Source organism: Cyanistes caeruleus, chromosome 5, assembly GCF_971803275.1.
Source record: "Cyanistes caeruleus chromosome 5, bCyaCae1.hap1.1, whole genome shotgun sequence".
NCBI lineage: Eukaryota > Metazoa > Chordata > Aves > Passeriformes > Paridae > Cyanistes > Cyanistes caeruleus.
Window position 1 is genome coordinate 35282065 of NC_141705.1, and position 27891 is coordinate 35309955.

The following is a 27891-nucleotide window of genomic DNA, read 5'->3' on the forward strand; positions in this document are numbered from 1 at the left end:
TATGGGGTGTATTTTAAGAGGTACTCTGAGGGCATTGATTATAAAATATTTAAGGCTTTTTTTCAGAGATCTGGAACAAAATTTGAGATCACTGGTTATAATGAAACACCCAGAGAATGCAGTGCATCTTTTAGCCTAAAAGAAAGGTTCTGAGATGGTCACATTCTGAAGTATCATACAATAAACAAAAACTTGACACTAGAAAGCTGTTTAGTCTCATCAATATGACATGTGGCTGAAAACTGAAAATGTTTTTCAGGCCAAGGTTTACCAGGCAGGGCTTTAATGGTGCAGGTAGTTTTGTGTTGGGAAAACTTCTTAGTGGCTGTTGTGGTGGTTCTCTGACCATGGACAGGTATGCATAAGTGAGATTAATTACACATCAGGAAAACTTGTTGTTTTTCAAATCTTAGAAAGTTGAGGTTTGTCAACATTTTATTTTAATTTATTTTATAAATTTTATTTATTTTATTCAGTAGCTGTTGAAAAGAGACTTCATGGGAATTCTAAATTTTCCAATCACATTCCTTTAGTGTAAATTGTCCCTTGTTTCATCTGTTATCCATTATTTCTCTCCCCTTTGCACAAGACTTATACCATCATAAGACACCACCGAAAGAGAGTTTAGAAGTCCCTAGAAGTGTTAATTTTGCAATATTGACTTCCTTCTCTCTCCAGGATGACCATTTTTGCCATTTCTTTCTCCAGCTCCAGTGGGAAAGGGCCTGGAGACCTATCTTGTTCTGTAACCCAAAAGGACACACTGCTTTTCTATCCATTTCAAGTGCTCTGCAGCATTACCTAGATGCTGTTTTAGAAAACCTGGATTAGTGGCATTCTCCAATCTATAGAAAACAATTTCTCCATTTGGTGGAAGGTTGCTTTCCTTTTCTTTGTGATCTATATAGTACAATGTCTCAACAGTATAAATGTATATATTATATTAATATTAATAATTTCCCTAAAGTCATCCATGTAATAGATGTGCTAATTCTCTTAGGATTGCATAAATAATTACATTTACTTTGGGAAATATTTGCGGCATTTTTTTGGCATGTTGGCTTGAACTACTACTTGCCCGAGTAGATAGTTGATTCTTGAGTACTTTGGTTCAGGAGGCTGGAATGAGGCCTACTACTTTTGTCTTTAAAATATTTAAGCAGAGGGTTATTCTGACTTTGAACCAGGAGTTATGTGTCCATTATACATAACACCAGAAAAGAATAGGATAGCTGTCAGTCCAGATTAGAATCCGAAGATGGTTCTACAGAGCTCTTCACATTTGTGTGTGACCTCTGTCGACTTCCCTTTCTCATTTCTGCTTGATGTCAGGAGAAGGAGTGAAAGGATGTTTATTCACTTCTCACAGCAATGCTCCCCAACACACATCTTCAGGGCTGTGTTTCTTAAAGTAACCATCGACCAAGCTTCAGCAGCTCTCTCTCAGTGTATTTGCAAACTGTTACACCACTTTTAGCGACATCTTTTCCTTCATGGTGGAAATATAACAGAAATTATGACAATTATAGTGGAATATATCACTGCAAATAAATAGATAGCAGGGCAATGACAGGACTGTGGGAGATGGTCATCCATCCTGGCACTCCCTTCAGAAAATGACCAAATAGGGGAATAATGTCTTGATGGAGCCAAAACTTCATTTATAATATTTTTTTTTATTTTTTATTTTGTCTCAGGTTAAAACTACAAGTTTTCTAGTATGGTCTTCTATTTCTTTTCATGTAATCTTTAAGAAAAAATTGTGGGAGGACATCAAGTTACTGCCACGTCTTAGTTAAACAAATGTCATGGTTTTAACTCTTTTGGAATTCATAAAACTGCAGGATTTGCTATTGCTTTTTTTTTTTTTGTAACAGGTAGAAAAAAGCTGTAGTATTATGCTGTTAGTAGAAAATTAATTCCAAATAATTAAATCATTATAATTTAAGAATTAAAATGAGTTTTATAGAAAACGTTCATTTTTTTTTTGTTAATTTGATATTTAATAAGAAAATCAAACAGGAATATTTGTCTTGAAACTATTTATTCTAAGGTTTTTGTTGAGTTTTTTGTTTGGTTGATTTTGGTTTTTTGGTTGGTCTTTGTTTGTTTTGTTTGGGATTTTTGTTTGTTTTTGCTTTGTTTTTGTTATTTTTGCCCAATAGCCCCATTCCCTCCTCCACTTCTTGCAGAGGAAAATGTGTGAATTCAGGCTTTACTTGAATGTGAGAGATCGGGATCTCTCCATCTTTGCATTGCATATTCCTGTTTTGTTCATTTCACAGGATTTTACCAGAGTACCACTTCTAAAATAAATATAATTTACTGGGACAAAACTGAAATATGGTTGCTTTTGAAATAGAAATTCAGATCTCTTTTATGTTAAAGTGATTAATCCTTTTTGCCTCTTCACTTTTTAGTCCAGCATCTTTCACCAGCATTCTTGATTGTAGTAATCAACGCAGCCCTTGGTAGGTTCCCTGGGAAAAGTTTGTGGGGTTTATGGTGTGTGGTGTGTTCCTCCCCCAGGTTTGCTTTTTTTGTTTGTTTTCCTTGCTGCCTTCTGTAAGCTTTTTCCAAATGAAGGTTGTTCAAAACAACCTTTTTGCTCCCCAAAAACTTGCATTTGTCCTGATTAGCAGCAGCACAAGCAAGGCAATTAGCCTTTCCTCAGCAGCTCAGCCATACTCACAAAAATACAGGTACTAAGTGGTGAACACAAAAATGAAGTGCATGCATCCATCACAGTTCCTAAACAGGACAGAAGCTTCCAGAATGTGATGTCATTGGGCCCAACAGGAGGTTACTGAAAATGAATGGTTGCTTAGAAACAACACAGCTCTGGGCAGGGAGCATGTAGGAAGAGGCCCAAGAACCAGGGCAAGCTGGACAGCTCTCAAAGAAGTTTGCTACTAAAATTGTATTGCTATGAGCATTTCACAAAATACTGCATTACAAAGAGGTTTTTCAGAGTCACCAGATAGCTTGTTTTGACTATTTTTCAGTGAAGATAGCTGCAGGCGCTGTGCTCGTCAGACAACAAAATTGGGACTGTGTTTTAGAGAGAAAAAAAGGAAGCAGATATTGGACTGTCCATACAAATGTGAAGCAGATAAAATGCCCTGAGAAACTCCCATAGCTCACTCACACAAACACTTTAAATAAGAGTTAATAAAGAAGGAGGTCTGAAGTTTCTTTAGTCTTGGTTTACAACTAGGTCTGTTGCATATGTGTAAAAAAATAAAACGCATACGTGTAAAATAAAAAAAAAATAGAAAAGTAAAAATAGTGAAACAATCATATTTTAAAATATCTAAACAGCAATTAGCAATGTTTACCCAGATGTTGAAATTGTTATAATAGACTTATGTATATCTCTGTGTTGGATCAGCTATAGAAATTATTTTCATACAGTAAATTCTAGCTGGTGTTCTATTAGATACTCAAGTTTTCAGGTTGAGGATCCAGTTCCTCAGCAACCCTGTATCTTCTGGTTGTCTTCATGCAACGTTATGAGAATTTGAACATGTTGTCCTTATATTATGTTCCAAAATCATTTTGTCTTAATAATCAGTTTCAAACATTATTTTCTTTAACTCTGTCCGAATCTCTTAATTATAATTTAGTTAGGAAGTTATTTCAGTCTTTATTCTGCCGTAGCATTGCTCATCCTGTTCAGAGGCCATTTGGAAAGATCAGGTATGACTTTTTTTCTAGTTAGATAGAAAAAGCAGTCAGCTAAAAAATATTCAGTTAATGACCCTGATGCTTTGTTAGGGTTTGAGCAGAGATTTTTTAATATAACATAGCAATATATTATAATGATGTAGCAATAAGATGGTTTGTTACTGAAAATTGTCATATATCAAGTCACTGCTGATCATGCTCAAATGGAACATGATAACTCTGACCTAGAGTACATAATTTTTCAAGTTTAGCAGTGTACCTTGTCCACATTCCTTTAAAGTTTCTGCATTTTATTAACAATAAGTAGTATTTTAGGATGGCTGAAGAAGTGAATTTTATTTTTGAAATTAGGACAAAAATCAAGAAAGGGGTAAATGATTTAAAGTGGTCGCCTCACAAGGCAGAGATAGGCATGAGTTCTGGAAATATTGGCTACTGTGATAGAAAATGAAAGAGCAAGAAATTAGAAAGTTGTGAAGTAAGTATTTTGTGAATGACATTGGTAAGGTGTAAAGAGGTGCTGTAAATGATGAAGTTGGATTGGTTCCTGAAACTGTGGTATTGGAAATATATAGCAGACAACTTGGGTCCAGGTAATGTCCAGCTAATGAACCTGACATATAGCTGAAATTCTGAAATCTGGGGAGAATAACAAGATGGAAATATCATTAGGAAGAAGTTGATTTCATTTTTTTATTTTTCTAAACAGTGTTAAGTAAGAGATCATGTGTTTCAACAGGTAAAGCTGGAATGATAATTTTGCTCAGAACAGGGATCTCTGTAAAGGGACAGTTTAGATACAGTTATAGGGACATAAGAAGACTGGAATATTTTGCTTGTTAGGACAGACTGATTCTGTTTCCATTTTTATACCATAAGTGTGTACTTAAATAGATGTGTAAAATACTGGGGGGCTGCCATGAAATGGTTGTGACTGCTACATATAATCAAAAAAGAGGAAGGAATTTTATATATATATATATATATACATGCAGACACACATATATATTAAAATAACAATTTAAACAGTCCCTGAGGAGAAAAATTATATGGACTTGTTTTGTAAGTGAACTTCATAAAGCCAAATAAAATGTGTGTGAGAGATTTCTGTAGCTTTTTGATAGTTTTATAACTAATTTTTGGACTTCTGAGAGAAAATATATTCAGCATTGCATACAATAGCTCTGTTTCCTTCCTCTGGGTACCATTTAGTGAAGTTTTCTTTCTTACATATGAAAAGTAACCATTTGTGTTCCCTTATCAGTTTGTTTATGGGAAGACTCCAGAGAAAGAACTTCTCTGCTTAAAAAAAATAGAGTTAATGTGATGTCTGTTAGAGAAAAATGTTCTTCTGAAGTTTAGTGGCCCTTAATGATGTGTTTCTGTTGTCATGGAAATGAGGTTTTGTGTTTTTTTGTAGGTTTATTTGTTCTGCTTTTGCTTTTTATAGCCTTTCTTTTATAAGTTTAGCTTTGTACTGGCAGTGTTGTGCTTCATCAAAGAAAAATTATACTTCCTTTATCATCCTTTTACTTCCCTTTTATGTCCACTAGAGTTTGATGGCTAATAAGGCTGAGGAAGAAACAAATACTGGGAGATAAGAAGATACTGGGCATGTACTTCACCGTATATGAACAGAGTCTCAATCTGGCAGGAAAAAAAAGGCATCATTGCAATGAGGCATGCAATGGTAAAGTTAAAAATTGGATTGTACTAAATACTAGATATTGTTAACACTTTCCATCTCATACAGATGTGAGCTGCAAAGTGGAGTCCATGAAAGCAATCCAGTTTTCACTGTGTCTGTTTTCTGTCATTGACTGAACAAGAGGTCTTTGTGCTTAAATACAGAATCATGTTGTTTGCAGTTCTTTCATACTTCTTTTTTCTGGGGCTTGATAAGAAAAATTATTCAAACATAAACATGGTTAATGCTATTTACAGAATAATTAGAAAGTAGCATTAATGAATTAATCCTATGTCAATTCAGATGACAGGAACCCCTGAGGCGTGTCAACATCAGACAGACCTCTTCAAGATGTCCATGACACACTACACAGAATGTCCATCCGTGGTGAGGTTCAGCATCCCTCACCACCTGCCATGCTTTTATAGTTTTCTTCCTCACCATTAAATTTATCAGTTAAAAATGGTCTGTTTCATCACAATAAAGCCAATAATTTCTGATCTAATGGGTGTGAAATGTCCATGAAGGACATATCATACGTGTTAGAACATCAGACAGGACCATCTGTACATCCTCCTGTAACATCTGCACATTCTCCTGTAACACCTGCAAGCTACCATGATGGGCCAGAGCACGGGGTCATTCAGAGGCCACTGGGGATGACATATGGGTACTAGCTGGGGAGGCTTATCTGGGTCAGCATATACCTCAGGGTCACTAATTCCTCATTACGTCTTCAGAAAGTTCCCCCATAGCAGTTTTAATGTAAGTATATATTCAAATGAGCTGAAGAGCTGTAAGACAGTGATACCTGTAAAAATAAGCACAGAAACATTTTTGTGGTGATTCAGAGAAAAAGCATGATTAGAGCTGTGAATTATTTGAAGAAATAGGTTCTCTTTGAAGAGGTAAGTTCCTTGCTTTCAAGAAAATGTGGGAAAGGTTGAAAGAGTTGATACTTGAGAAGCAACTATGATCTCTTTTACATAGGGTCTTCCTTCATGGAAGAACCTTCCTTATACATCTACCTTTGTAGTTCACATTATAATGAAATATAAAGTTCACATTACAGTGAAATAGGTATGCAGTGAGTAACAGCTGCAGCTGTGTTCCTAAGAGGCAGATCTTGTAAACTATTATAAGTTACTGTAGTCTGCTAAGAGCATGAAAAATGTGGGGAAAAATCTGCAAAACCCATGTGTATCTAAGCTAGCTTCCACTCTTTCTCAAATCTTTAGCTGCATGCTGTGCCTCCAGTATCATCACTTTCAGGGTTTTTATCCCTTCTCTGAGTACTTAATTTTTTAGCCATCCTGTTAATTTCTTTTTTAACAAGTTTCCTTATTTTTAACATTCTCCATATGAACTTTAGTAAAACAATGATTGATATGGACTGTACTTTTTCTCTGTTTTGTCATAGCTTTTCTGTGTGTTGCTGTGTATTTTGAAATCAAATGCCTCAGTGTTTCACTGATTGTTTTCCTTCTGTATTGATGTACTCAGTTCATCAGTGTCTTCACTTGGGGAAAAATTATATTTCCATTTTTAGATGTGTAAATTACTCTTTCTCTTTAAAAATAAATAAAACAAAGGTATGATATTTTGATGCTAATTATTATTACAAGTATCAACAAAATGTTTAAAAAATTTCAAAAAATCTTGTTAGTGCAGGATAATTAAAAAAAGGCACATAGCAAGTTAGTACTTTATTAAACATATCCTTCAAAAAATTATGTGAGTGGTTAATTCACACCTGAACATCTGAGATGGCTTCATTTGGGTTTTATGTGCTAAGTATACAAAATATTTTTGAAGTGATAAGAACATAGTTTCTGGAGTAGATATGCATTCGTATGATCTACATTGTTAGCAGATAGATTTAGAAAGACAAACAATCTTCATGATTATAAGTCATTACACAATTCAGAAAGGTATTCATGTTACTATGATGCACACTTGAATTCTTAGTGGTAAAATAATAATAGAATAACTGTCATGAGCATAACAACATTAAAAAAAGTCCTGATTTTATTCAGCCCATATTTTTCCATTATTTGGACCATAGTCTGAGAGACAGACTGGAAAACATCCTGAGAATCCATTACCAGAGTAAGTGCTGGCTTTACAATTATTATATTTATACAAGGATTAGTGGAAGAAAATAGTTGGTGATACTTTTATTTGCTAAAATTCCTACAACGTAGGGTATACATTTTAATACATGCAAAGAAGGCTTAGAGAACTCTGATATTTAAAACATATCTAAATCAGTAATCAGTTTACCTCTACTAGAGTGAAGGTGATAATTCAGGAAATGTGGTTTGGTTTGCCGTGTTTTAGCCATCTGACAGCTTTTACTCTCTTTGTGGGAAACTTTTTTTTTCCCTTTTGGTCATCTGAAAACTGATCTGTAATCCATTTATGTGATTTAGTTTTCCAGATTAGGAAGATCCTCTAATTATGTTGTATTAAGAGATTGCAATTAGAATTTGTAATGGAATCTTAGCTTGAATACCACCCAAAATGTGCTGCTTCAAAAAAAAAAAAGTAAGTTTTAGTAATCTTTTTTTCCCACAACATGTCCTGTTGTAATGTTGCTCTGTTATAAGAATATCGAACGCTACTTTGAATCTTTCAAAGGCAGTAAGTAAGTAACAGAGATTAAAAAAGGGATTACAGGATCCAGGGAGTTCACTGAACCAACATCATTAGACCAGTGCTCATGGAAGATATTTATAAACTGTTCTTTTGTAGCCTGTAATTGAACACTCAGTTTTAGTTATGGTTTTAAATCTCTTTCTCTGGTTTCCTAGGAATGATAAAAGGGTGAGGCGAGGGATGCAGTGGAACACTCAGTGTATGTTCTGTCATGATTTACATGCCTTTTGTTGAGGGGCATGCATATTGCATAAAGGTCTCATTTGGACACTTTGCATCTGAATAGAACTACATAGGAGTATATATGTGTATGGGTGTGTTTCTATTCATTAATCTATGTGTATATATATACATACACATTTACACATACGTGCATCTTTATATATCTATGTGCACTTCATCTCTAGAGCATGGAACAGTGTTAGAAGTCTGCCAATTTTCTTTTAAAAAAAATTCATTTTTGGGTTTTTCTTTGGCATGACAGTTTCACTAAGAGAATGGCAATGATGCCTGTTTTAGATTCTTTACATTTGTTGCATTTAAGCTATAAAAGACAGTCATGCATTGCTCATTAGGGGGTATGCTAAGGAGTAAAAAGCTTGCTGGTAAACTGCTATAAGCAGAGTCTAACTTCTATTATTTTACAAATTGTATATTTGTGATCTCTCAAGTTTTAAAAAATAAGGCAACTAAAATTGTCATTATAATAATCATTAAACATCTATGATTTTTTCAGCTTGACAATTCTCCATAAATCATAAGTTTTCTATGCCAGTGGGAGGACCCACACAGCAGCCTTTTGTTTATTTATCTTTTTTTTTTCTCCCTCAACTGCTAATCTCCATTTTTTGGCTTGTTTTTCCTTTCTTACTCCTTTTGGAGCTTGGATGAAATGGAAGCGGTTGGAGAAAAGTCAAGTGTTAGCAAAAATGTAGTTGGCATCTACACAAAGAATCTACTGTAACTAATCCCTATGTCTCACTTCAGTGCCTGGTGAAATCCTGGAGGAGATCATTCTGGGTGTTACTGAAAAAACACTGCAGTCGTAAGTCACTGCCAGTACAGATTCATGAGGGGAAAGTCCTGCTCATCAAACCTGATGATACCCTTTTAGGACAAGGCAGTCCCCCAGCTGAAGAAGGGAAGCCAGCGGATATAATCTTTTTGTATTTCGGTAAGGCTTTTGATACTGTTGCTGGCAGGATCCTTCTGGACAAAATGTCAAGCACACAGCTGGATAAGGACATCAATGCAACAGGTAAGCAACTGGCTCATGGCTCAGGTGGAAAGGGTTACTGCGAATGGGGTGACATCAGACTGGCAACTACTTCATTAATGCCCTGGATTCAGGACTCAAAAGAGTACTAAGTGTGCAGATGCTAGTAAATTGGGATTTTAAAGAAGGCAAAGCCACATCCTGCACCTTGGAAGTGTCAACTGTAGATGTATGCACAAACTGGGAAATAAGAGGCTGGAGAGCAGCACCTTGGAGAGAGATCTGAGAGTCATCGTCAATGACAAGCTGAATCTGAGTCATTGTGCCCTGGCAGCCAGGAGGGCCAACCCTGGCCTGGGGAGCACCAGGCACAGCACGGCCTGCTGGGCAAGGGAGGGGATTGTCCTGCTCTGCTCTGAGCTGGGACAGCCTCACCTCCAGTGCTGGGGGCAGTTTTGGGTGCCTCAGTGTAAGAGGGTATCAAGCTATCAGAGAGCATTCAGAGGAGGGTTACAAAGACAGTGAAGGGCCTTGAGGGGAAGCCTTATGAGGAGCAGCTGAGGTCACTTGGTCTGTTCAGCTTAGATAAGAGGAGAATGAGGGGAGACCTCATTGCAGTCTGAAACTTCCTTGTGACCAGTGATGGAAGCTGAGGAAATGGTCTGAAGTTGTGTCACAGGAGTTTTAGGTTGGAATTAGGAAAACATGCTTCACCCAGAGGGTTTTTGGGCACTGGAACAGGCTCCCCAGGGAAGTGGTCACAGCACAAACATGACAAGACTTCAGGAAGCATTTGTGCAATGCTCTCAGGTACATGGTTTGTGTCTTGAGGCTGTCATGTGCAGGGACAGGAGATGGACTTGATGATCCACTTTAGCCCCTCTCCTACTTTATTTTCATACTGCTAGATTAGCTTTTTCTTACAGTTAGTGTATGTTATATGTGTATTGTGTGTTCTTCAGTGCCCAGCTGCCTGCTTAGCTGCTAACTTAGGAGTCCTTGTCAAAACAAAGGACTTTACCACCTCTTGAAATCATCAGAAGGTGCTTTTAGACATTTCTCAGACTTTCAAGGTAAGACAGAAACTCTATGGAACCAAAGAGAAACTTGAATGCTTTAATAGACAAATAACCTCCAATGGAACAGAGGCACACAGGGAAATACAAATTGTTGTTGCATGTAGGATGGATAATATTTTTAATCACAGTTTTTCAGCTCAATAAGGCTGGTGGGAAGGGAAAACACAGTTTGAGTGTAAATAATTTTTCCATTCATCAGACCCCAACATTCTGAAGATATTTGAAAGAGCACTTTGATGTACAAAGACCACAAAAGTCAAGGGAATCTCAGAGCACATTAAGATATGAAATCTCTCAAAAACATGATTACAGCTTTAAATACTTAAGAGATTAAAAGCCAGAAGGGTCTAATGTGGTCATTTAGTCCAAACTGCTGCATAATGCAAGTATTAATCAGAGAATTCCTATGACCTAATTAACTTAAAGTTTAACTAGGAGAATACAGATTATGATTTAGTTTTGTGTGTGTGTGGATCCAAGAATCCAATCTTGGCTAATTTCTCTAGTGTTTTGAAGAAATAATTTGAATATAATTTCTATTCTCCAATGTCTAGTTTCAAATTCCATTAATATTGACTTAACTTTAACAACTTTCCATTAGATCTGTTTTCTCGCAGATACTCTGGTGTAATGCAGTTACCCCTCACCTTTATTCTTAAATTTACCATACTAACACTTTAAATTTTTTAACTGAAGCTGTGCCTGTGGCCAGTTTTGAAGTACTTCCATTTTTCATCAGCAACTTTGCATTGATGGCACCAAAAACTATATGGAATATTTCAGTGATAGTTATACCAGTAGAAAATCATAGAATACAATCACAGTGATTTGGTTTGGAGAAGACCTCTGAAGAGAGTGCAGTCCAAGTCCCCTGACAAAAGCAGAGTCTGCTAGAACTGTATGTGTTGAGTATGCTACCAAGTGATTCTTTTTAGAATCACTTGATCTAATACATACCTGTATGGGTATTTATTAGTATATCCACTTCCTATAGCACTATCTGGGGTGAAAAAGGCTGGGCTGGATGATCACAATGCTCTGCTATCTCATGGCATCCAGTTTTCAAAGGTAATGTGAACAGCTATCTGATGTTGGGCTTTAAATATAGGCTTACTGCTGAGGTCTAGAGCATCCAAGTGGAGAATCTAGCATAATATTTAGAAACCCATATGTAGAAATATATTATTGGGCATCTCCCTCAGTTACACTGGCATTCATGTTCAGTTGATAGTTCTTTATTAATCCGTCAACCAGGAGCATCTTCTCAGAGTTAAACCTTAGAGAATGAATAGCAGTATCCTTTGGGAGTATGAACAATTAATTTTGATCCCAAGATACAAAAGACATAATTTTCTTAATCTTAGGTTTCAAAATTATTGAAGTTCTTCAGAATTTTAGAGGAATTATATTGACAATGTTATCTAATTTTACTCTGGAAAATTTCACTTATTTTCAAAAGTAAAACCAGTAAGACTCATGAAACATATCCAGTCAGACTAAAGGTTTTAAATTACAGATGATGCTTACAATAACTCCAGATAATAGTCTGGAAGAGAATATTAAGATTGGTATTCTGAATCAGAGATACTGTTAATCATTTTCTATTATCTTTCTCCTCTTGATCGATACTGCGTATATGAAATATATATGTGAATACTGATATGAGCAGGTTACTTCTTATTTCTTGTGTTTTAAGTATATCATATGTGGTGGTGAAAGATCTCAGTGAAAGAATTTTTTTAAGCAAACAAGACTTTCACAAAGTTTCTGAATACGATAATGATGTTAGTATTTATTAGTATGAAACATAATGAGGCTATATGCGAGGTTGTCTTCTTGCTCTTCTCTTCAATAGAACACAGAAGAATGAAGAAAGAAATAAGAATAAATTAAGGCCATCAAGGAAAGGATGTCCATTTATCTTCTGTCAAATGTAACTTCCATTATAAAAAATAGAAAGAGAATTATTTCTATCAGGTGAAGCCCTGTACTGAAATTTCTTTAGGCTATGTGACTATCCTGCTGCCTCTTGATAGCTGCCTGTTTTAAACTGGTAGTTTTTTCCTCTAAAAGAATATAACTTCCTCAGAAAAAATTACTATTGGGAATTAGTAGAACTATACAAATCCCATCAATGGGGTAAGCAACAGTATTCTGATAACGTTACATTTTGCCTTCTACTTTCTTCCTTCCTCTCTTAACATTCCATTTCCCCACTAATTCTGATAATTTTCATGTCATTAAGCATTCCTCCTTTCCCTGGATACTTGTGTGAGTGTCTGCTATGAGTTAAACTCAGGGCCATGTGCTCTTGGTTTATTATTCTGTAAGTGTCTCATGAAGTTGTAGATATGAAATACGCATCCCAGAGCAGACATTTAGAGACATTTTGGAAGTCTTAAAGCTTCACAACGCTTCCTTTAACACCCGTCTGTTGGGATTTTCCAAAAATGAAATAGTATGTGTCATTATTTTATAGTAACATTTCAATTTTGAATATAAAATATAAATTGTGGAGCACTCTAAACAGAAAATTTTAAGTTTTAATTTTTCTGTGCATGTTTTCCAGATTTCTATAATCTGATGCCTAATTTGCATAAAATAATTACTACCTGTGCATCTACTTTAGTGTTTAGGTGAGTTTAGGAGTGAACTTTTAAAATGTATATCCCACTTTTCCTCACCTGCTGTATTTTGGTTCTCACCATAGAATATCCTCCAAGAACATAAATTGTTTTTATCATTTATGTTCTCATAAATGTTTTTATATATGCATTATATTTTTTTATATAATGAAATGAGAACATGCTTTCCAGGAGTGAACTGTACACCACTCCATCTCCTGAAGGGCAGTCTGTCTGTGAGACCTGACTGGCATTAGTCCAAAGTGAATTCCCTCGAAGCACAAAGAACACTTATTGCTTCACTCCCAATATCCATCACAACTTCCTCCTGTAGTCAGAGGCAAAATAGCTGAAGTAATCTGAGCTGGCTTTTGATTTTTCTTACTTGGTTATTGAGGTAGTAGTATTAGCAACATAAATAATTTTGTGCTTTTAAATTATGTATTCATAATCAAGTTCATTATGTTGTCATGATCAAGACTTCACTGCACCACAACATTATCATTATTATGTAATTGAAAATCAATGGGACTGAAGGATGGAATGGTAAACTGATTTGAAGGCCATACAAAACTGGGAGTAAAAGTCAGGTGTTTGTCATGCTGTTTAAAGCTGTAAGTGCTCAGCTACATTTCATAATATCATAATGGACACCAGGGGATCCCTTAATGTCATCAGCTTCCAATTATTCTCTTGATTAACTGTTTATTTAGTCTCATTATACAGTTGGATGTTCTGTCTTGCCTTGCCATTTACAATTGGCATGGTTGTCCAATGATCACTTGCACCAATAATCTCATTTCACATTAAAAGGGAATTTTAGGCAGTTTAATGTAGTTCCCACTAATATAGCTCTTTTCTGTGGTAGAAGTGTTTCCAGAAACAGAGGCTTGTGTAGCTTCTCTGTAGAGTTCTAAAGTAGCTATGTATCACTGGTGGTAAATATGTTTTCCCGGTATGCTGTGGTTGCTGCTCAGAGAGTCACATACAGTTGGTATTTTCTGCGTTGGTTTGTTACTCTGCGTAAGAATTGCAGAGCTTTTCTATTCTTTGGCTTTAGGATTAACATCTATTCATAATTTAATCTTGAAAGGTCCTTGCAGCAGTTCTAAAGAAACATCGAGGAGGCAGATTTATGTTTCAACCTTGTTAATAAAGTGCAGTTAAATATGAAGGAAGCTTATATGAAATCTCTTTCACATTCTCTCTGTTGCTCACTGTCACACAAGCTGTGTGAATGTCCAGTTAATAGCACCTGAAACTGAGCAGAGTTCTCTGAAGAATGAGCTTTGACACTTACATAGTTTGGAGGAGTTGCTGTTTAACAAGAGGAGCTGTCAGTATTTTCATAACAATAATATTTACAAATAAAAATAGTTTATTGTAGGGGTGGGGGTAAAACTTAAAGCCATTTTTTGTCAATGCTATGGTTTGCTTCATCAGTTACAGTGATTTCATCTTAACCTTTGGCATGTGAGTGTGGTAGGCTTTTTAGGAAGTAAAAAATCCTGTCATTAAAATTAGGGTTTGTGCGAATGTGGTGTGAAAATGACCATTGTGGGAAGTAGATCAAGGATTCATTCAGCTCAGCATCTCATATATTTGTGCCAAAAGCAGTCTGCCTTGAAAGTAGTATAAGAAAGGGCTAAAACTTTTTCACAAAATATTCCTCTACTCCCTGGTAAATTTCATCTGAGGGATCTCATATCCATGAATCCTTGTGGTTCAGATTCTCCTTGTTATTTTGTTGGGTTCTTCCCCCCCCTCTACAACAGCCTGCTACAACTTGTTTCCACAACTTAAATACACATTGTGTTATATGCTTTTGTTTACTTCTGGGCTTACTTGATTTGCAGTTCTGTCTTTTTATTGAGCAAGTCGTTTCCTCTTGACCTTTTTATGTCACTCAAGATTGTGCCATCTTTATTGTAGCTTCTCCCAGTTATCTCTTTCCAACCTTTTTTCTTTTTGTTTCCTGTTATACTTGAAAAAAAGTTTTAATGTTTGTTTCAAAGACAAGGTAATTTGGTTTAATCAGTGACCTGTATATTCCATTGTTGCAAACATCATTATTGAGGATGCTGGTCACCCCAGATATTTGGTGCTATTGAGAAATAGAAACATCTTAGAAACAATTTGCCAGCCCAGGTAAAATATTCGCCATTTTTTGAATGGCAAATTTTTAAATATGAGGATTTGTTAATGCTTATGTAAGAAAATATTTTGAAGAGAAAGAATAGCAGAGGAGACTTACACAGGAGATCTGTTTCAAAGGAGATAGGCCTCTCTTAAAAAACTGTCTAAAGGAATAATTCCTAGAAAGATGGAAGACGCTTAGATCCTATGGTGTTTGCAGCATTTCTATAAATACAGACCTTCTCAATGTGTTGATTTTAAATGATCAATTAGATATGAGAACTAAAAAACTGATAATTTTTTTTCAGTTATTTCAGAAAACGGAGCCCTAGAAACATAAACTAAAAGAGGGAAAAAAGGTAGAAAATGTGTTGTCATAAATAATGTTTCAGTTATTTAATTACGTATATACATTTAACTTCATACATGATAATTATTCTGATGTGAACCAGATATGAACAGATTTATATGCAAACAGAGTAAAAAAACAACAAAAACTCAACAATCACACCCCCCAAAAGCCCCTCCCTAAGCAAAACCCCGAACAAAACCCAACCAGCCAAAGTAAACAAGTTGGTTTTTTTTGTATCTCAGAAGGCAGAACTAAGTCAATGTATTTAGATAGCATAAAGTAAATGGATGAGCTATTTATCATATATTAATAGGAATTTTCAGCCATAGTAGTTTTTATTTTTTTGTTTTAGTCACTTCCCCCAGAAGGATGAGAAGTTAAACCTGCAAAGAAAAATTGGAATTGTGTTCAGTTTGCACTTTTGGTGAAATAATGAAAAGTCTTAAAATGATGATGTATTTCTCCGTAGACTAAGGTACAAAAATGCTAATTTACTGCTAGACTGCAGCGTCCAATTTGCATTCCAAATCAGACTGCAGAGCTCCCCAAATTAGTAGGTGCCCTCACAGAGTATTTAACCTATGTTTTTCCAGAGCAAAATCTTAGCAGTGTGTGTGTTTGTATGAGCTTCCTCGTGTACATCGTGTACATGTGTTGCTTCACCATTTTAAGATCCGGTTATTTTAAAAGAGCTTTGAAGAAAGCTAATTTAAGATATGAGGAATCAGAAGAGGAATTGATGCAATAACTGGTTTAAACCTCTTAACTACCTCTAAATTCCTGTTTACAGTGACAATGGGACTGTGTAAAGTGCACAAAATTTGCAGTGATTAATGTCGTGTGTTAAATTGTGCTTGTGTGTACACATATACATACACACAAAATTGCATTGCTATAAAGATATTTTTTAGAATACTGTGAGGGCAATAGTATATATTTGTTGTTAGTTCCTGATGATACAGATATATGAGAAGAAGGGAAATGAAGAGTCATATTATTCTTAAATGTGCTGATACAGGAGGAGGGGGAGAGGCGGGGGGGAGAGAGAGAGAGAGAGAGAGAGAGAGAGAGAGAAAGACAAGTAATACAGCATAAAGAACCCACAGGCATTTGGGCTTTCCCACTTCAGTAGCAAATAGGGGGAATTATGGGTTGGTGGTCTGCTTCCCCTTAGGAGGACACCCCTCCATCTGTTTTCAGTACAGCCTGTTTTCAATTTAAACACAGATTTCAATACAAACCTCGATTTCTTTACTCCATTTTATATGCAAAGTGAGGTTTATGAATCGGTGTCATTGCCATAAGGGCTCAGACCAAATTTCCCCCCAAAATTCACAGGCTGTTCATTTGAATACCTGCTTACAGTGGTACACAATGGGCAGCTTTGAGAAGAAAAATTGATAATCTTCACGGAAGAGTAATTTGAATGAAATTACACTTGACAGCCTGTCTCCAAGCAAACAAGGAGAGTGAGGGAGCCTTAGCTAAGCTCTGAGGACTTGCCTAAGCCTCTGCTGTTGGAGCTTCCCAGGGAAAAAAAAATCCACACTTTTTCCTACATCTGACTGAAGCTTTTGATTAATTCTCTGTAGCTGTTTCTAGTGAAGAAAGGTAGCCATGGAAGAGAATATGGAAGAGGGACAAACACAGAAAGGTATTGTGCTAAAATTGCTTTTTCTTTGCATGGAGATAATTATTTTGCTGTTCCTTATTTGCCTTAGCAGCATGCTGTAAGGCTGGGGAATATCCATATGTGGCAGATGGGGAAAGATATATTATTTTCATATCATTTTCTTCATTTTTCTCTCTGCAGTAGCACATAGCATTAATATAGTGACTGCCAGCTGATATCTAGTATGAAAAGAATCTAGGTAGCAAATTTTGCATCTATACGAATAAGGTTGCGAGCATTTAATGCAGCCTGCTTTCCAGACTAGTCTTTGTTAATGTTCATTTATTTCACGTTTTCACGCCTGTCTAGCTGGGTCAAGGGAGTCTAGTGTGAACTATGAGAGAGCTACTCACACAATATCTGAAGCTGGTTGCAGTTGGATATCTAACAATGTAACCAGTATTTACACCTTGAATGAGAATCCAGACTGAACAAAGACATGGGGTATATTTTGTGTGTATTAGGCAGTACTGAAATTTCCCTCTGCCTTTTTGCCACTTTGGTTTTGTAATGTGTTGCAGAAGACTTGCTATCGTTCTAATATTTGCGTGGCACAGGTTTGCATTTTGCAGAAATTAATTTTGCAGGCTGCAGCTGAAATTGCTTTAGCAAGATGTACACAGCATGTTCAGAGCATTTGTGTTCCACGGCTTCTGGTTAAAAACAACTGAGTGTTGTGGGATGCATTAGCACTTAAAAGTCCAATTTAAAGTGATTGTGGACATTTAATTAATGTGTGTGACACACAGTGTTTTCAGTCTTTTCACTTAAGTGTTATTCTGTACAAGCGACGCAACAGTAGTGAAAGGAACCAAGGCTTTTTTCATTTTTCTTTACTGCAAGCACATAGGGCAATCCTAGTGAATATTTGCTATGTTAACTGTTTATTCTTTTATTTTTACGTTTTTTGAATTCACTTCCTTTTTTGAGGAGGATATAGGAAGTTGCCAAATAATTTAGCATAAATTGCCTGTAAAGGCATATTTTTTCTGCACTGATGCCATATTCTGTTCTTCTGCTCCCTGATCAATCTACTTCCTACATGTAAATGTTGTGCTTTCTCATTATAAGTGACCCATTTAGACAGAATGCAGCTTTGAATTGTTTATGGTCTTGACTTGATCTAAATGCACAGTATATAGTCATGAGAACATTAAAAGAGGATATATGAGCTCCATGTGCATACACACTTATGTTTATAGATAAATAGATTAGTATCTGATTACAGAACTTTCTTCAGTTGAATTCTATTATTTGTGAATGAAAGACAGAATAGGGAAGTACAGGACAGGTCAGTTTTTTGTTTTGTTTTGGGTTAGTGTGGGTTTTTTTCCCTGAAGGTAAAATCAATACTTTTACTGTATGATTCAAATTGTTTAGGGTGTTTTGCACTTAGAAATTGAAGACATGCATTTAAAAAAATTCTGAAAAGCATTTTTTTTGCTTCTTAAATCAAGTAAATTGAACTGTTTGACCAGGGAATCAAAATACGTCATTGTTACCAAACGATGTTACCTGATGAAACAGTGTGAAATTCAAAATGCCTAAGTTCTCATTAGAGAGAGGTATAAAGAAAAAAAAATACAGTGAAAAAAGTGAATAGTTTTGGTATACTGAAAGAATTTGTTATTGATAAACTGTGTCCTCATTGTTCATATGATAAGCAGTTGAATGACCAATAGCCACTCAAAATGGTGTGATTAATAGTGTGATTACAACAGCTAACACTACTTACCCCCACCCCCATGTAAAATGCCATGTGTTCAGCCTTTTTTCCCTTTAGTGGTACCCAGCTGTCATCACAGACAGTGGCACAAGGATGTTAAGAGCTCACAAATCATATGGATTTTTCCTTATTGGTGTGAAAGGGGATGCTGCTTAGTATCTGTGACCATACCTGTGAACTTGTCATTCCAAAATGTCGTGTTCCCTCGTCGGGTTATGACAACTTTTGAAATTTATTTAGAGTTTCAAGAAAATTTGAAATTCAGGAGGCAAATCAAAAAACATTTTCAGTTTTGGATTTTCAGAGGTGCTTGATTACATGATAGGGAAGCATCGGGATGATTATGAAATCATGGATCTCCTTAAGTTTTTCCCTTTTCATTTGAAAAATATTGACTGGTACAAGTATAACATGGGAAGCCTCTTTCATAGCTTCTGGGGGTTTTTTTACTTTCATTTAGTGTGGTCTACCTACTGTGTGTTTAATTAATATCCAGAGGATAGTTCCAGGTCACCCAGACCTATTTTGCTAATTGTAGTGTTTCAGAAGCAGTAATCGTAATTCATATATTCTATTTTTCATCCTCCTGCTATCTCGAATGAAAATGTTTCTTTCTTTTTCTTTTCTGATTTACACAAAATCAATGGGAGTATAAATTGTCACTGCTTATCAGCTCCAGTGCTTTTCACAGCAGATGCTTCGAACCTCCCACTGAACAGCATTACGTCTTGCTAGCAGCCATGATGGAAGGGAATAACTTCATATTGATGCATTTCATAAATATGATCAAGGTAGATCTAGCAGACTTGAAAGTCTTTTTATTTTTTGAGATTTTTATGAAATAAGATATAATTAAGTGCAAACATAATTCTTAGCACAGTGATTCCAAATAATTACTTTCTGCCACAGTCTCTCAACATTCTAAGATTTAACACTTATGATTTTTTTATGTCTGTATCTTGGAAAATTATAAGCAGGGAAAAACATTCCTTTTTTTTTTTTTTTCTTCTCTAAAAGTAATGAATTACTAAAAACTCACTTCAAAGTAAGGGACATCTTCTCCCCTCCCCATTTTCTTTCTATTGGCTGCAGAAAGTCTGCTTTCTTACTGCCATCACTACCCTTAATATGGTAAGATAAGGCTGTTGTCCAGCAGTTTTCATGTGTAAAGCTGTAAACATTGAAACCAGGAATAATTTCTATTAATACATTTCCTGTTTTAAAGTACTGGAAGACTTATTGTGCTTCCTCCACCTGCTTTTTTTCCCCTTGATATCATATTTTCTTTGCTAGGAAGTCAGTACAGGTTGGGGAGGAGGTTTTAAAGGTATTTGCTATGCAGCTTTCTCTAGCTGTCCAAGAACTGAAAATGTGTAGGAAGTCTGTCTCAAATGAAAAGTAAATTAACACTAAAATATATTCTAAAAAGGTAAAAAGTCATAACATTAGAGAAATATATTTAGAAATATCAACTTGTTAACAATTTCTATAGCACTGACATTATGCTACATCCTAGACCTCTAACATACAAAAACACTGGAATGCAAATTTTCTGTTTGGAAAACCCAGGATAATTAACTGGGTTTATTTTTCAAAAAATATCAGGTCCACTAAGAAGCAGAAATTTCACTGATGTCTTTAGGGATGCATGCTAATTTTGAAAACCTCATGCATAAATTGAATGTGGCAGTGGTAGGTCTCAGCTGCCAGGGTTTGAAAGAGGGTGATGTCAAACTGATAGCTTTGTGATGTGGAAAAAGGTGTATGTCCAGTTCCTGCATTTCAGGTTTTCCCTGTGTGACAAAACTAAGATTGCAATGGTATCCCCAGCCCCAGTTATTCATCCCAAAAAAGAACTTTTCAGAGGGCAGGCTCTGTAATTTTTTGCACTGTTAAGGAACTGGGTACAGGAGAGTGCTAGATTATTCTCACCACAATCTGTTTCAGAAAAATAGAGAAATGTTCTGGAGCACAGAAAATCATACTTATATCATTTGCACTAAATGAAAGATGAATTTGCCTTTTTTAATGATTCATCCATAACTTCATTTTACAGTTTGAATTCCTATGCAGAATAAACTCTTGGGAATGAATGGAGCATCAGGTCTTTGTACAGCAGCAAATGTGAGGAATATACTAATTTTACTTAAGATCTAACCTAGGCTCCAACTGTGTATACCTAACACAGTTAAGCTTTCACCAGTAGGATAGCAAAAAAAAAAAGGTAGTGTTATTGTGACTAGAAATGATTGAATGCCAGAAAATAATATTTGGCCTGTATTAGCAATATAAGTAGGCCTGCAGCCTATTATCAGAGCTTTTTCATTTGTTGTCACAGCATACCAGTAAAGGAGGACTTTAAGCAGAGTTTTGGAAGAAAATTATAAAGAAACTAGGATGCTATCAGTAAAACATACACACAGCCTCTGCTTCTTCAGCCATGAGAGAGTAAATAGTTTCCTCTTATTTCAGTACTTTTTGGAAAATGGCAGACTGACTTAGTAGGATAGTATAGAGTAAATGAAAATTATGTGGGTTTTTTTAATATTCGGAAATACCAACAACCAAACAATGCTAGCATTCTTCCAAGTTAGTCTTCTAAATATTCTTACTTACCTCTAAAACAGGAGAATTTTCCTTCTCTTTTGACAGTTGTTGCAAAGTTGGTTAAAATAAGAATGAAGAAGTCCCAGTATTTTTCACTTTGATTTTGTTTGGTGACAATGCTTGTAGATAAAGCAGAGCAGTTATTTTTTGTTCTTTAGTGTAAATGCCACACTGAGTGAGAGCCATGCTTGTATCTTCAGTTAGATCCTTTTTATGTTGTGAGTATTCAAAAATAACTTGGAAATAGTTTTTAAATTTGGCCTTATGAGTAGGAATTAGCAGACATTTGCTGGCTGATATTCTTCATACCAAATCTGGATTTGTAGTGCTTGATTCTTAAAGAAAACATGGTGGGCAGAGGTCAATCTCTATTTACTTTTGGAATATCTTTTCAAGTTAGTGAGCTTAGTTCCCAAGCTTGTGTTCAGATTGGATTCTTGCAAGTTGCTTCAGAGTAGAATGGTCTTAATTTTCACCATGTTTATTGTTTCCTGTTCTTAAAGGCATGTGTGTTATAATAAGAGCAGCACTTAAAATACACAACTGTTACAAAGTCACTAACAGAGTAAGTAAGTTTCCTTTGTAATCAATGCTAAATATGAAAATAAATTTTAGCATTTGGCAAACTATCTCACTGTATTTCCTGCTTAATACTCCCTAGTAGTATTAATCAATATGTTTTATTTAAGAAAAATGCAATAACAGTCAGTATGAATTTGAAGTTCATTGTTCTGATACTGTAAGAGTTATTCTCCTTTATGTAGTAACTACAGGCTACCTTACTTAATATTCTTACATAAGGAGCACTGACTTGTAGAGCTGTAATTTGAATATGTTATTATTCAATACATTATGCTTTTATTCATAGATAATGATGTAAATAAATTTAGTCTTGCTTGCTTATTTAATCTTTAACATTAAAATGTCTCTGTTAATAGTAGAAAACTTTGTATTTCTAACAGGCTTAACATTATGCTAGTCCTAGGCATGAAAATCCAGCATTAATAGGAGTTAATTATAATTTTATATACACTCTTTCAGGGCAAAAAAACATTCCAACTGCCCCAAGGCAGATGGAATTCTCAATTCAATGTGTGAAAATTTAAGTCTTCATGGTTATTTTGACACTTGGATGTCAATTTCATAAATAAGCTATACTAAAAAGATTTTTCATAGGAGATGTAAATGCTTAGGAAAAAAGTGTTGAATGTATTTTAAATTATTGATTTTCACCAATTAGTGAAAAAATACTGTATTGACGAAGCAATATCAATTTATAAAAAGCTTTTTCAACCCTCTGTGAAAGTAAAGGCTCAACTTTGGGGAAAAAAGGCTACTCTGGGTGTCCAATTACTCTAAAAAAATAAGAAATTAGGGAGGATAAGGCAATACTGTAGATACATAAAAATTAAATTTGATTCAGATGACTGCTTAGGTTCCTTATGGAGAAGGATTGAGAGATTGTTATTCCTAATATCCAAATTATTTTCATTTTAGATTGTGACTATGCATTCATTTCTGATAAGTACCTTAAACAATTTGTCAACATGACTTTGCAACCTGTTTTAAGTAGTCTGCCAATGCACTAAAATTCAACATGAAAGAAAGGAGGAAATGCTACTAGCCTCACATATTTATGTTTGCTTTCTTCATAAAATAGTTTTTACCTATTAATCCTCCCCATAAAAATAGGTGAGAGTATGCTATTTTCTCCTAGTAATTTTATATGGAGGACTGAGTAGAAAATTATTAAAAAAAACCAAAACCAAACCCAAAAAACAAAAAAACCCAAAAATACCCCAAAAAAACCCCCCACTATTTTTGCTGTTTTGCCTCAGATTGTAGACACTGCAAATGATTTTATAAAACTCATGAAGAATATAGGCAGCTGATAGCCATTAAAAAAAAGAATGTCAAAAAGGCAAAGGTGAATATTGATCTTACATGAAATACTTTGTCAGATAATATTCTGTTTGGCAATTCTATTTCAGAAGGGTTTTCAGCTGATTCAAGTGACTAAAATGTAAGATTCCAGCCAATATCTTATCACATGGCCGATTTCTGAGACAGGCAGCAAGTCCCACACTGACGGGTTGTCACAAATCTTTTTCACGTGGGAGTGGGGAGTTAGAGAAGCTTCAGTTCCACTGTGCAAGGAATGAGGAGTAAGTCTTGTCATTTTCTCAGCTGCAGAGTAATCAAACTCAGAGCATTGGAATTGAGAGGGTCAAAGATATACACCAAGTAGGAATTAACAAGACTGGGAACTATTGTGTACGTGCTCTCTGGGGCCTTATGAAGGAACAGCACTGACAGAAAAAAATGGCTTACTTATTCTCTTAGTTTGTCCATGGTAACTCTTATGCACCAATGCATTAGCCTCAAGAAGGCTAATTTGTATCTTATATTTTTCCCCCCTCTAAAATTTTCATCTCCTTCTTACTAGTTATCATGTGGGAGTTCAGTACTCCTTCCAAAATTCATGCTTCAGCCATCTGGAACAACATTTTCCTAAATAAAAGTTGCTGAAATACAACTACTAAATGCAAACACTACTCTTCTTTTTATGCTTTTTACACTTAAAATGTACCCAACTTTTGCACTTGGACAGTTTCTGAGGACTTTTATTTGGTTCACACAGTGAAAGTTTTCTTTCCCCAGTAGTGAAAATAATACAATTATACAGCAAAGGAGTATCACAATGAATTAAGTGTCAATTTTTAAAAAGTTCAGTCTTTTTAACAGCATCATGAAGGGAATAGTGCATTTGCTGAGGTCTTGGTATTCAAACTAGACCAACAAAAATGCATTTGCTACACTTTTGGTATATGAGATTTACAGAAAGGTGCTGCTGCCAGAATTTAAAAAAAACTTAAGGGAAAAAATATTTTTTCCCAACATTTGTCAGTAAATTCCTATTTTTACCCCAAGACTGCAATTATTTCTTAGACTTCTTAAAAAAAAAAAAAAATAGCTCTTTTTGATTGTTGTCCTGCATTTCATTTTTCTGTGAAAGCACTTTCTTTACTTTCTTTTTAACATGGAAATGAAAGACATCAAAATTAATTTCTGCAACAGTCTGAAATTTCTCCTAGGAACATGTAATAGAAGATGACAAGTGCTGCATGTTTATTAATTAAGTCATAGATGGTCACATCCTACTTCTCAGGTTGCAGAAGAGTGATTTTATACAGGAAAAATTGGACATTAAGGAGGAATTTGAAGGAAGAGAGTGTAGTAGCATAGCTAAGTGATTAGGCAGGGATTGTTCTGCACTAAGGCACAATGAGAAAAAAGCAGAGATGATTGATGATTGTGCTGATAGAGGTTCAAGAGAGGCAGGATGAAGAAAAGAAGAAAAGAATAAGCAGTAGAATTTGAAATACCTTTGGCAGGCTTCAGAAGTCTGAAACTGGTATGGAAATAGGGGAATCATGAGGCCATTGATGTCATAACAGACCTCTGAGGTCATCAGGAGCAACCATAAACCTAGCACTGCCAAGTCCACCACTAAACTGTGGTGGTAGACAGCACTAGAATTGAAAGAACATTTGAGTTTACATAAGGAATTAAGAGAAGCATAAATTTGAGTTATCTTTTTAAAATAGTGAACATTTAATTTAAGCACATTTTTCCCCCAAGTAAAACAGCAGCTATCTTCATGGCTACTAATAATACCATAAAATTACTATGGTAATACTGTAACTGTGGGCAGTTGCTAGCTATATGAGGCTATAGATGAGGGAAGAGAGAGAATAAGTCTGGTTTTATCTTAAGGTGATAAGAGGAAAGATTCTGTTAGTTGGAAAAGGTAAGTGTATCAGTTCACATTCATGGAAAAGAGTTATCAGAACTGACTTGTTGGCCTAGTTTCTCTGGTGAAGTAAGCTGGTACTGCACCCCCTTGCTTAGCAAGGTGATGTAGCCAGTGTGGGAGGCTCCATAGTGTAGTGGCACACTCTGCTACTGGTGAATCAGCTTAGCTTTCTTTATGTAGTTCATCAAAGCCTCCCACCCCCTGCTTTCCCACCAAATCATCTCTTACTCTGTTAAGATACATGCAATAGTAAGCACCTGGCATAACTTCGAATAGATTTAAAAGCATTTAGAAAACAACCATGGGAACCATGGGAAGAGCTTGGGGTATACCTTTGCAGTTCTCAAGTGAGGATGCTTGACCATAGCTAAGAATTTAAGTTTGCATATTATTATGCGGGAGTTGATCCTGAGGTTCTGATGGTGTGGCTTTGGTTGGTACTACATGATGAGGAAACATATCCGAACTAAGTACTTATCCCTATGCTTGGATGGCACAAAGCTCGGACCCTAGTCTCTCCAGAAGAAAGCTAATACATACACCCTGTTGTGTTCTACTTCCATCTGCCACATTGTTTGCTCCCAGTCTCTCTTGTCATTTTATGACTCATCTCACACCAAACAACCTTCAAAAGATTTTCGGCTCTGAGACAGGGAAAGTTACTGTCGGTAACGGGAGTGCTTTGGGAGCGTCTGTGAGTTACCTAAGTAACAGTGAAATCATTCAATTGAGGACTGCTTTCCTTGCTAGTGAATGATGATAGACAAGGTAAAGTTACCTTAACCTGTCCAGTAAATTAATCCTTGCCTTTTGGCACTTAAATACCATAATATGTCTTAGTTCATATGTACTTAGCAATATATATTCAGCAACTCCTTGCTCTTTACTGGTCTGCTTGTTCTGTGACCTCTGTGATGAAAATTTATTTCCAGCTACATTTTACTGCATAATTTATTTACCATGTTCATGACACAGCTTGGAGTTGGGATCTGTTCTCTGTGATGCTTATGTTTGATTTTCTCCCTTTCCAATGGAGGAGGTGGGGAATGACTGAGACAAATGTGCTGCTGGAACTTGGACCAAGCCAACGCTTCTGTACCCTACTTGAGTACAAGGTTAAACAGGCCAGGCAGATGGCCAGTAGGAGAAGATGCAGTAGCTGCAACTGGATGCAGTGAGCCCAAATTCAGCCTCACTGACTGCTGGATTAGTCCACTGTGGAAAACCTTAACTGAGCAGATGTCTGTGAAATGATTTTTATTTTTACTGATAATGATGATAGTAAAATAAAATAATATTTTGAAATCTTCATATGGTGTGAAAGAACTTATAAATAACACTAAAAATATAGTGTTTTTCAAAAACATTATAACAAGTAAAATACATGTACTTGAACTTGTGGGGGTAGTGGGCTGATAAGTCACTGTAAATAGTAATTCAATATGCATAACTGAGGATGAAAGTGAATGTCTGAAATTGCCTTGAGAAAGGGACCATTGACTACTAGCTACTGTGTTGGTTATGCAGGTATTCAATTATATTATTGAACGTTGTATTATTGATTTTTAAACTGAGTAGCTTTAGCGTGAAATGCTTCCTGCTTAAAAGGGTTTGCCTTTGTTCATGACTTGTTGATAAACCAGTCCTGTATAGAAAAGGAATTTACATTTCTAGCTGATTGACACAAAAACAGTGATTTACTTTATTGCGAATTAGTCTGAGTATATTAGATACATAAAATGGTTTTGCTATTTGTTGTGGTGTTTCAATATAGCAGAACAATTATCTTCAGATAGTTTCTCAGCCTTCTAATTTTTTACTGACACGCTGACCACTGCTTCTGACCAACATACACTTTTGACATTATAAATAAACATAACCATGATTATTCCCCCCACCCTTTCGTCTAGTGGCAGATTGCAATTCCTTGGAAACACCTGCAGACAAACAGATAGACAAACAGACAAACAAACAGACTCTTTTCAGGTCTCTCAGGTAGTCAGACACCTTATTGTCACGTTACTTGACTAGATGGCTGAACTAGATTAAAATGAAAGAGTATCTTGCTTTCCAGGTGTTCATAGTCAGCTTAATATCTACTCCTCTGAGTCACAGAACATGTCTACTGTTTAGTCTTGACTTATGTTTGCTACCTAATGCTTTCCTTTTGCTGGAAAACTCATAGTTCTGATAGAGCATTAAGGACTCCTTTTGTCCACAGTGCCTACCAATGTTGTAGAAAAGACTAAGATTTGCTTGTGAGTAATATGGCCCTTAATTGCTTCCAAAAATTATAGACATCGGTAATTTGAAAATCTGAAAAATCAGTGACAAAAGCTCTGATCTTGCAGACTTAAATATACATCTTTGATGTTATGCACTGTGAGTAATCCCATTGGTTTTATTCCAATATAAACAAAAAGGAAGCACATGAATGTCTAAGATTAAGACCTAACAATGCCATGGAGTAATTTGCATGTTGCTGTCAGGTTTTTGGCAGGATATCTGTTAGAAGACATGATGATGCAATTTAAAAGCATTTGAGAGGAGACTGGAAGGAAGGTTGAATGGAGTTTGTTTATCATCTGAGGGGTTTTTTTGTTTGTATCACATGGCATTACAGTGATTAA

The 27891-nt window shown here is 35.6% G+C and overlaps 1 protein-coding gene across 2 annotated transcripts in view; it reads left to right on the plus strand.

Annotated features, from left to right (window-relative positions):
• The first annotated feature begins 9085 nt into the window (after positions 1-9085).
• Positions 9086-27891, plus strand: part of GPM6A (glycoprotein M6A) — a 120619-nt gene continuing 101813 nt past the window's right edge. The window contains exon 1 of one of the 2 annotated variants that reach the window (XM_023924994.2): positions 9086-9290. In XM_023924994.2, coding sequence (XP_023780762.2) covers positions 9251-9290 — 40 coding nt within the window. In that variant the 5' untranslated portion in view covers positions 9086-9250. Of the gene's footprint in view, positions 9291-16543; positions 17094-27891 lie in introns of those variants that run through there. The other variant, XM_023924995.2, reaches the window with a different exon arrangement.